Source organism: Neoarius graeffei, chromosome 28 (assembly GCF_027579695.1).
Source record: "Neoarius graeffei isolate fNeoGra1 chromosome 28, fNeoGra1.pri, whole genome shotgun sequence".
Taxonomy (NCBI): Eukaryota; Metazoa; Chordata; class Actinopteri; order Siluriformes; family Ariidae; genus Neoarius; species Neoarius graeffei.
The window spans coordinates 838,052-848,701 of NC_083596.1; the positions used below are offsets into that span (position 1 = coordinate 838,052).

The 10,650-nt window shown below is 44.8% G+C and overlaps 1 protein-coding gene across 3 annotated transcripts; it reads left to right on the plus strand.

Annotated features, from left to right (window-relative positions):
• Positions 1-374: 374 nt before the first annotated feature.
• On the plus strand, positions 375-10,437 carry zdhhc23a (zinc finger DHHC-type palmitoyltransferase 23a). 3 transcript variants are annotated; one of them, XM_060913089.1, is made up of 5 exons: positions 375-626; positions 6,149-6,249; positions 6,348-6,911; positions 7,139-7,306; positions 9,665-10,437. In XM_060913089.1, exons 2-5 carry the CDS (start codon positions 6,164-6,166, stop codon positions 9,753-9,755), a joined length of 909 nt encoding a protein of 302 aa, XP_060769072.1. In that variant the 5' UTR covers positions 375-626; positions 6,149-6,163; the 3' UTR covers positions 9,756-10,437. The 3 variants fall into 3 exon arrangements, with proteins under 3 accessions (XP_060769072.1, XP_060769070.1, XP_060769071.1); XM_060913087.1 differs by lacking the exon at positions 9,665-10,437 and adding an exon at positions 7,425-8,573; XM_060913088.1 differs by lacking the exons at positions 6,149-6,249; positions 9,665-10,437 and adding an exon at positions 7,425-8,573.
• Positions 10,438-10,650: the final 213 nt, after the last annotated feature.

Genomic DNA, 10,650 nt, shown 5'->3' on the forward strand with positions numbered 1-10,650 from the left:
GTATCAGTCAGAGTTAAAGCTGCAACTTTAAGTTTTCCGACATTTTATAAAGTGTCAGAACTAAAAATCGCTGCCCTGCTGTGTTTGGGATAAAACACACTTTAAAGAGGAAGAACACACTCTGCTGCAGAGTTGATGAATTTCCTAAAGCAGCACAGCCCCCTGTTTCAGGGATAAACTTCATGAATTACACTTTTCTGTTAGATTATGTTTAACTGCGGTTTCCCCCAATTACATTTATTGATATGCAAATTATTCGAATTATTCTTATGAATATGTAAATAGATTTGCAGTGACGTCACTCGGCGACTTGTGGTGAGTTTTGGAGAGAGGCGCATGCGCGCGCTACTTTCCGCTGCTCGGGAGTTGGCACGCGCGCAGCGACATGAGCGCCGGAAACGGCACGCGCTCATCCTCATCAGCACCGCATGCGGGATTAATACCGCGCCGCACTCAGCACAGCACCGCACCGCACCGCACCGCGCGCGGACATCATCACCAGTGGAGTGAGCTGTGGATGGAGATGCAGCGCTGAGCTCAGCCCGGATCTGAAGGTGATGAGTGTAATAATCCCAATCCTCCGGTAAAGATTAAGGTGTGGCCGGAAACAGGAGCGCGAGCTACAGGTAAGAAACACACTCCGGGTGAAGGCTGTGTCCCGAATTACACCCACTTCCTCTGAAGAGTGCACCAAGAGTGCTTCTGGGGCAGGAGTGCAGATTACAGCCAGGACTGAAACCTAATAACAGATGAAGATTAGAAATGTGGGCGGCACAGTGGTGTAGTGGTTAGCGCTGTCGCCTCACAGCAAGAAGGTCCTGGGTTCGAGCCCCGTGGCCGGCGAGGGCCTTTCTGTGCGGAGTTTGCATGTTCTCCCCGTGTCCGCGTGGGTTGCTCCGGTTTCCCCCACAGTCCAAAGACATGCAGGTTAGGTTAACTGGTGACTCTAAATTGAGCGTAGGTGTGAGTGTGAATGGTTGTCTGTGTCTATGTGTCAGCCCTGTGATGACCTGGCGACTTGTCCAGGGTGAACCCCGCCTTTCGCCCGTAGTCAGCTGGGATAGGATCCAGCTCGCCTGTGACCCTGTAGAACAGGATAAAGCGGCTACAGATAATGAGATGTCAACAATAATATTTTATCGCAGTAATTTCTGAGAATATATCATCCAACAAAATTTATCGTGGCAGGCCTATGTACAGGTTTATATCTCAAACTTAAACTAAATGAAATATAATCTCATCATGCTTCTCACACACGCGCGCGCACCATGCAGCTCCATCAAGAAATCACTTCCCAATTAGTCAGAAACCCCATTTGAGAAAACACATGTAGGGCACATTATAGTGCACACTTTTTAGGGAGTGAGTGTAAATTGGAACACACCCCATGGGAATTATTCAATGTCACTCTTGTGTGGTGTGGAGTGGGGTCTCTCTGGGAAAATGGTTCCAGTTTGGCCCAGTTACTGAGATGAGGGGAGGACACGCTGGCCTTGATTCCAGAGAGAGAGAGAGAGAGATTAGATCTTTAGGAGAGTGAAAGTGTTGTGGTGCTAAAAGGCTGCTGCTGATATTAAACATATCCATGTTGATGTGTGACTGCATGAGTATATTTGCCGCCACCCCCCCCCCCCCCAACACACACACACACACACACACACACACCCCTATACCTGAAATTTTTCATTGAGTCAGTTTAAACTTTGGTGAAACCTGAGCGTGGTTAAACTGTTAGACTGGAAAGACGGTTAAACTTTGTTAAAAGCTCGTTCCCACCAGTCTGACTGATCTGGACCCTGTTGATCAGCTCAGAGCCTCTGAGAGAGTAAACGCCCTCCTGCTGCACCTCAACACCCTCCGCACGCAGAGTTTCGACTCTTGCCATTAGGGAGCAGGGACACTTTGCCTAGGAGGGGCAAATCAAACCCACACCCGAGATCACTTTCTCCATCAGTTGTTGGGTTCGTGACCTCAGGAACCCCAGGCTCATTTCACTACCTTTTACTTTCAAACTCTTATCCTGGTTACTCTAAGGATGAACTCTACCTACTGAATCTTTTTTTCTTCCTTTTTCAGAACAGTCTCAGCTATACCAATCTTTGTTGTTTAAGATAAAACTTGCAGTTTTTTCTTTTTTTAATATTGACCTTTTATATCCAGAGGAGAAGACTGCGTTTCATAAAAATGTTATATTGGTGCAGAACTCCCAGTGAAATGCTGGCAGTAGTGAGCTGCTCTTTTCATTGTGGTGTCGAGGAGATTGTCTGTCTGGATTCTGGCAACATCAGAACCACGATGGTGGAAACTGTGTGACTTCAAAATGTGCAAATAAGTGTTTAAGGTCTAATGGAAATAAGTCATTGTACAGTGGTGCTTGAAAGTTTGTGAACCCTTTAGAATTTTCTATATTTCTGCATAAATATGACCTAAAACATCATCAGATTTTCACACAAGTCCTAAAAGTAGATAAAGAGAACCCAGTTAAACAAATGAGACAAAAATATTATACTTGGTCATTTATTTATTGAGAAATTATCCAATATTACATATCTGTGAGTGGCAAAAGTATGTGAACCTTTGCTTTCAGTATCTGGTGTGACCCCCTTGTGCAGCAATAACTGCAACTAAACGTTTGCGGTAACTGTTGATCAGTCCTGCACACCGGCTTGGAGGAATTTTAGCCCGTTCCTCCGTACAGAACAGCTTCAACTCTGGGATGTTGGTGGGTTTCCTCACATGAACTGCTCGCTTCAGGTCCTTCCACAACATTTCGATTGGATTAAGGTCAGGACTTTGACTTGGCCATTCCAGAACATTAACTTTATTCTTCTTTAACCATTCTTTGGTAGAACGACTTGTGTGCTTAGGGTCGTTGTCTTGCTGCATTGCTTCTCTTGAGATTCAGTTCATGGACAGATGTCCTGACATTTTCCTTTAGTATTCGCTGGTATAATTCAGAATTTATTGTTCCATCAATGATGGCAAGCCATCCTGGCCCAAATGCAGCAAAACGGGCCCAAACCATGATACTACCACCACCATGTTTCACAGATGGGATAAGGTTCTTATGCTGGAATGCAGTGTTTTCCTTTCTCCAAACATAACGCTTCTCATTTTAAACCAAAAAGTTCTATTTTGGTCTCATCCGTCTATGAAACATTTTTCCAATAGCCTTCTGGCTTGTCCACATGATCTTCAGCAAACTGCAGACGAGCAGCAATGTTCTTTTTGGAGAACAGTGGCTTTCTCCCTGCAACCCTGCCATGCACACCATTGTTGTTCAGTGTTCTCCTGATGGTGGACTCATGAACATTGGCTAATGTTAATGTGAGAGAGGCCTTCAGTTGCTTAGAAGTTACCCTGGAGTCTTTTGTGACCTCGTCGACTATTACACACCTTGCTCTTGGAGTGATCTTTGTTGGTCGACCACTCCTGGGGAGGGTAACAATGGTCTTAAATTTCCTCCATTTGTACACAATCTGTCTGACTGTGGATTGGTGGAGTCCAAACTCTTTAGAGATGGTTTTGTAACCTTTTCCATCATGATGAGCATCAACAACGCTTTTTCTGAGGTCCTCAGAAATCTCCTTTGTTTGTGCCATGATACACTTCCACAAACATGTGTTGTGAAGATCAGACTTTGATAGATCCCTGTTCTTTAAATAAAACGGTGCCCACTCACACCTGATTGTCATCCCATTGATTGAAAACACCTGACTCTAATTTCACCTTCAAATTAACTGCTAATCCTAGAGGGTCACATACTTTTGCCACTCACAGATATGTAATACTGGATCATTTTCCTCAATAAATAAATGACCAAGTATAATATTTTTGTCTCATTTGTTTAACTGGGTTCTCTTCATCTACTTTTAGGACTTGTGTGAAAATCTGATGATGTTTTAGGTCATATTTACGCAGAAATATAGAAAATTCTAAAGGGTTCACAAACTTTCAAGCACCACTGTACTTGTTGTAAATTGAAAGCCAGATTACTGGAGAATGCTTCATCACACAGAGAAACACCGAGATCATTGAAAGTGTAAGTTCTGCTGTTTAGATTATGTGGTATGTTGTTAAATGGCGGCACGGTGGTGTAGTGGTTAGCGCTGTCACCTCACAGCAAGAATGTCCGGGTTCGAGCCCCGTGGCCAGCGAGGGCCTTTCTGTGCGGAGTTTGCATGTTCTCCCCGTGTCCGCGTGGGTTTCCTCCGGGTGCTCCGGTTTCCCCCACAGTCCAAAGACATGCAGGTTAGGTTAACTGGTGACTCTAAATTGAGCGTAGGTGTGAATGTGAGTGTGAATGGTTGTCTGTGTCTATGTGTCAGCCCTGTGATGACCTGGCGACTTGTCCAGGGTGAACCCCGCCTTTCACCCGTAGTCAGCTGGGATAGGATCCAGCTCGCCTGCGACCCTGTAGAACAGGATAAAGCGGCTACAGATAATGAGATGAGATGAGACGTTGTCAAACGGTTTGGACTTTGTGACGTATTAACGCGAGATACAGGAGCCTGAAAACAGGTGGAGAAATTTACTACAGATTTTACTTTGTAGTGGTTTTATTGACTGATTTTTTTTTTATTTCACGTGTATTGTTTGTGTTGATTACCAATTCCAAACCGAATTATCCCTCGGGGACAATGAAGATGATCCTCTCTCTCTCACTCACACACACACTCACTCTCTCTCACACACACTCTCTCTCTCTCTCTCTCTCTCTCTCTCTCAAGGCTCCAAATTCTGGATTTATTGTATAAGTAAGTGCACATTCTAGAGCAGTAGAGCATCGCTCCTGATGGTAATTTAATGTTTATTTTCTCCCAGTCTGCTCTGTGTTGAAGTTGACGCAGGGGGACACACCCATCACCACCATTTATAACATCTTTTCAAACTCAAGTGATGAAACTTTATTAATTTACTTTAGCACTTCAAGGGATTTCACTCACAAGCATTTCTTATCTCTCTCTCTCTCACACACACACACACACACACACGCACGCATGCACAGAAGGTTAAAGGTGGTTATAGCTGAGCAGGAAACCGGACACTACGCGCTCTCTCACTGACTGTTCAATCTGCTCGCTATATAAAGCAGCTAAACACACACACACACACACACACACACACACACCAGTGTCAGTTTACTGAAGAGAAATCTTCACATCCGCCCTCGCTAATAAACACTGATGTGCAAATCAAAATCTAACTTCACTAAAGCCAAAGCTGCGCTAATGTAAACGCGTTGTTAGCAGATGAGCTAAAGCTAACTCTCAGCCTGTTTCTGCAGTTAGCATTGGGCCTGAAATAAAACACCACAGCCGATTCACTTTTACAACTTTTATTTTACCACCTTTATAAACAGAGTATGTCTGGTTTTTTTTCAACATATGAAGAAAAGATTTATCTTTCGTTCAGCTTCTTATTCTTCACATATTCCCCTGATTGGATTTTGTTTGGTTAGTGTTGAGTTTGTGTTCAGTTTAGTTTGGGATTTAATTTGACAACGTTGTAATTTTTCCACTGTTCAGTGTTCAAATGTTCTTTACACTGGCTTCAAATGTATTCAGGCGGGTGTGTGTGTGTGATAGTAGTTCTGTGTCTCAGGTTGGTGAACTGTGTTGCTGTGGGACTCGGGGATGAGTCTCTGTGCTCAGGGGGTTAGTAAGCAGAGCTGAGGGAGGCGGGGTCAGAGTGGTTTAAGGCGGAGTTTTGCTGCTGTTTGTTTATTTTAAATGAAGAATAAAATCCTGAGCTCTGCTCCACACACACTGTACACAGAGTTTTCAGTAGTTTTACAGAATTCATCCCAGAATTCTCCCAGATTCTACCTTTGATTCATGAACCCATATTTCACTGCTGTGTTTGTGTGATTAGTGTACTGGTGTGATTAGTAAATGGCTCGGTTTTAGTCCGATTTGAACGGGGAGGAGTTTGAACATCAGTCCTTCAGGTCAGACTGAATCAGACGCCCTCTGAAGGTCAATAAAGCAAGAGCCTCTGTACTCTTAGTTTTTGCTGGTTGTGTTTATGACGGTGTGGAGATGGGCTGAGAGAAAGAGAGCGAGCGAGCTCTGTATTCACCCATTTACTGTTTTACCCATTCTCTCTCTCTCTCTCTCTCTCTCTCTCTCTCTCTCTGTGTGTGTAGTTCGGTGTGATAAATATGAAGCGTGAGCGTTTTAAACCTCCGGAGCCGGATGATCCATTTTGCTGCTGTGACTGTGAGGAAGTGGATGATGTGTGTGAAAGGTCAGAGGTGACAGGTTACTGTAGAGACTTGTTATTTTCTACATCCCTTGGATTCTGACTTTTTAACGAATCCCTCTGTCTCTCTCTCGGTCTCTCAGACTTCTCTGTATGGATTGGGAGAAGCCGTTCCCACTCTCTCGCTTCCTTCCGGCCCATGTGGACCTCTCCATTCTTCCTCCCATGGTTCTACTTCCTGTTTTGCTGCGTGTAGCGGCACTGCACTGCATGCTGGGAGTCGTGGTCCTGACCGCACTTCCTCTCCTGGTACTCTGGTATTACTACATTACTCACCGCAAAAAGAGACGCACACTGTTCTTCCTCACACTTGCCCTCTTCTCCCTCGCCTACATGTACTTCCTGTTCATCACTGAGATCTTGCCCCAGGGCAATGTGGGTAATCGGCAGGTGGTTACCGTGACAACGGGCCTGATAATGACACTTGTCTCTCTTGCACGCACAAAACATGGCCCCGGGTTTGTCCGAGCTGATCCCACCTGTCCCATCTCATATAGAGGCCCCGCCTACTGTAATGGAGTCAGCCAATCAGAAAGTCCAGGTGGTAAGAAGTGGTGTCCTGTATGCCGATTGGTGCGTCCAGAGAGGGCGGGGCACTGCAGGATCTGTGGGGAGTGTGTGTTACGCATGGACCATCACTGTGTCTGGTGAGTGTGTCTCTCTCTCTTTCTCTCAAACACACAAGCGCACACAAAATGATTGCCAGCAGATGATCTGAGCAGAGCAGGTTGGTGAGACGTGTGTGTTCCACAGGAGTTCAGACTTCATCATGGAGCACACAACAGGACAATCTGTTACACACACAGAGATGTTGTATAATCATCTGAACCATGGTTACTGTGTGTGTGTGTGTGTGTGTGTCTGTGTCTGTTAGGATTAACTGCTGTATAGGACAGGCCAATCATAAGCACTTCCTGTTGACGCTCCTCCTCTTCCTGACGACATCACTGTATGGGATCAGCATGGTGCTGAAGAGTGTGTGTCCACGCCAGAGTGTGTTTATTGCTCCAGTCTACTGTCCAGGAGTGTACAACCAGTACAGGTACTCACGCACGCGCGCACACCTGATTTCGGGGGGGTGGAGCTACGTATAAGCTCATTCCAAATAAAGTGTGACTTTTATCTCCCTTTTCTGTGTGTGTGTGTGCGCGTGCGCGCAGCACGGCGTTGTGTTTCACCTGTGTGTGGTACAGCTGTATCGTCACAGGTGTGCTGTTTTACCTTTTCATCCTGCAGCTGGTTAACGTGAGCTGTAACGTGACGGAGCGTGAAGTCCACATTGCTTTACGCAACCGAACTGCGCGCTCCCGCTTCTGTGGCATCATCGTGGAAACGGGCACGTATACACGTGGCTTTGTGAACAACTGGATCGAGTTCTTCACCATGAATGCACACTACAGAGCTTCACACACACACACTGTATAACCCACAACTCACATGTGCTGTTTATACTTTCATCCAGGAAACTGTCCAACTGCAGCAGTGCATTCTGGGTAATCAGAGCTGCTGAAACCTGCAGTGATGTCACTTGGGTGTTTAAATAAGGCTCAGGATAGTGAGGATATTTATAAAAACACACACACACACACACACACACAGTCTTATCCACTCAGGTGAATTTTTACTCTTGAATGTTAACTTATTTTTTTTCCCAAATCTGGAAAAGACCAAAGACAAAAGCAACAGGAACAATCAGATGTTTTTAATATCAATCACAAGCCATATTTGAATTCTAATATAAAAGCAATAGAAGCACAACACTTACACTCGTATCCTACAGCTTTTCATACGACACTCATGCACTTGTTTTCGTCTGCAGCTGCTTCAGACACCGAGCTAAAAGTTCAGCTCAAATTTGTGTAGTTTTCTTCCCTGTTAGTTATTTCATCATGATGTATAAAAACGCACACATTCTGATTTTCAATCTTCTTTTATTTACCTTTTATTTTCTCCACCAAGGAGGTTGTGTTAGCAGTGCGGTTTGTTTATCTGTCTGTAAGCAGGTTGGAGCAGATCTGAGTCGGCCACAAATTTTCACTTTTGCTCACGTGGTATTTACCATAAATCTTAGTCCAGTAGATGGCAGTACAGTTCAATACAAGGAGCAATCAAAAAGTTCTGGAGCTGTTCCTCGCATTCTCTGCACATTTGTGAGCAGAGAGCAAAGAGCAAACATCAAATTCTGTGTCCGATTCGCTCAGGGAATCAGAAGCGGAGACTCTGGAAACGCTTCAGCAAGCCAGCGGGAATGAAGCACTGAGCTGGGAGAGGCGTTCACGCTTTAAAGGAACAGTCCACCGTACTTCCATAATGAAATATGCTCTTATCTGAATTGAGACGAGCTGCTCCGTACCTCTCCGAGCTTTGCGCGACCTCCCAGTCAGTCAGACGCAGTCAGACGCGCTGTCACTCCTGTTAGCAATGTAGCTAGGCTCAGCATGGCCAACGGTATTTTTTGGGGCTGTAGTTAGATGCGACCAAACTCTTCCGCGTTTTTCCTGTTTACATAGGTTTATATGAGCAGTGATATGAAACAAGTTCAGTTACACAAATTGAAACGTAGCGATTTTCTATGCTATGGAAAGTGCGCACTATAATGAGAGGCGTACTAACACCACCTGCGCACTTCGGCAGCGCATTGATACGGAGCTCAGATATCAGTGCGCTGCCGAAGCGCACAGAAGGTGTTAGTACGCCTCTCATTATAGTGCGCACTTTCCATAGCATAGAAAATCGCTACGTTTCAATTTGTGTAACTGAACTTGTTTCATGTCACTGCTCATATAAACCTATGTAAACAGGAAAAACGCGGAAGAGTTTGGTCGCATCTAACTACAGCCCCAAAAAATACCGTTGGCCATACTGAGCCTAGCTACATTGCTAACAGGAGTGACAGCGCGTCTGACTGCGTCTGACTGACTGGGAGGCCGTGCAAAGCTCGGAGAGGTACGGAGCAGCTCGTCTCAATTCAGGTAAGAGCATATTTCATTATGGAAATACAGTGGACTGTTCCTTTAAGAGGTGAAGAACATCGCTGTTTGGCGGTGAGAAGTCTGGGTGATCTGATGATTTTGACACTTAATCCACTCAGTTTCTTCATTTTTGAGGATTGTGCTCATGAAGAATTCCAAGGTCCTCCACTGCTGATTTTTTGAGTTTGACACAGACTGTGATGTTCGCTCTCTGCTCATGTTTGAGGTCCATAGTAAAATCACAAATCTACACGTGCACATTGTCACAAGTGTGTGCATAACACAGACCCTGATATTAACAGGCTGACGACATGTGGCATAGTGATGCATTAAATTTACTTATTCACCTGCATCATTGTGCTGTGCTCCATTCATCTGGAACAATCTCGGAGCTTTTTTTTCCTCAATTTTCTCCCTAATTCTTTTAGGCGTGGCCAGTTCTCATCCACCAGACAGCTCGCCCCATCACATAACGACCACCAACCAGGGAGGGTGAAGGTCATCACATGCTTCCTCTGAGGCACATGACATCAGCTGACCTCATCTTTTCCAACTGCTGCTTCTGCAACAGTAGGGGGCGATGTAACCTCCCTCAGAGGAAGGCGCTATCCGCCCACTTCCACCTGCCCAAGTTCACAGGTGCTCATGATTGGCAAGAGTCGCTGTAATTGACAGGGGAGAGAGAGTCTGCCCCTCCCTCCCTGAGAGCACAGGCCAGTTTTCCTCTCTTGGGCTCCTGGCCAAGGATGGCTGCAACGGTATTGGGCTTTGAACTAGCGCTCTTCAGATGAGAGTGACCACTTTCCTGTTGTGTCACTCGGGAGCCGTCTTGGAACTTCTTGATTGCACCTCGTGGGAAGACAAAGCCAATGTAGAAATACGATGACCCTGTATCACACTCCACATTCACGGGTCCCAGTAATCATCTGTGATACACGTGTAGGAATATAATTCTAATAAACGTTGGGAATATGTTCAGATATATAAAGTGGATGCAGTTTCAGATTTGCATTTCGTAGACGAGTCGATTCTTGTCCTTGGCGATGATCTGCGCTCTCCGAGTGCCTTCTAGTTAGTATTACGATTATTATATGCTTTGTATTAGCTGTGATATACCTTTACAGGCACTTATAAATAAAACATTATTATTTAAAAAATGTTGAAGCTGTTCAGATGCAGTGAAACTGTGTTTTTCTGGTTAAGTTTGTGATTTATTTAATACACCATTAAAAGCTGAAGTGATTTAACAGCCTATCTTTATTTAATTCAGTTGAAATTCATGGGTTTGATTTCATTAATTAAACTCCTCCCCACAGACCGGTTGCTGTAAACTGAATGGAGGTGAAGCTCATCTTTAACTAAAGTGCCATTAGAATGCAATACTGTTCATTATTATTGATTATTATTCAGCAGT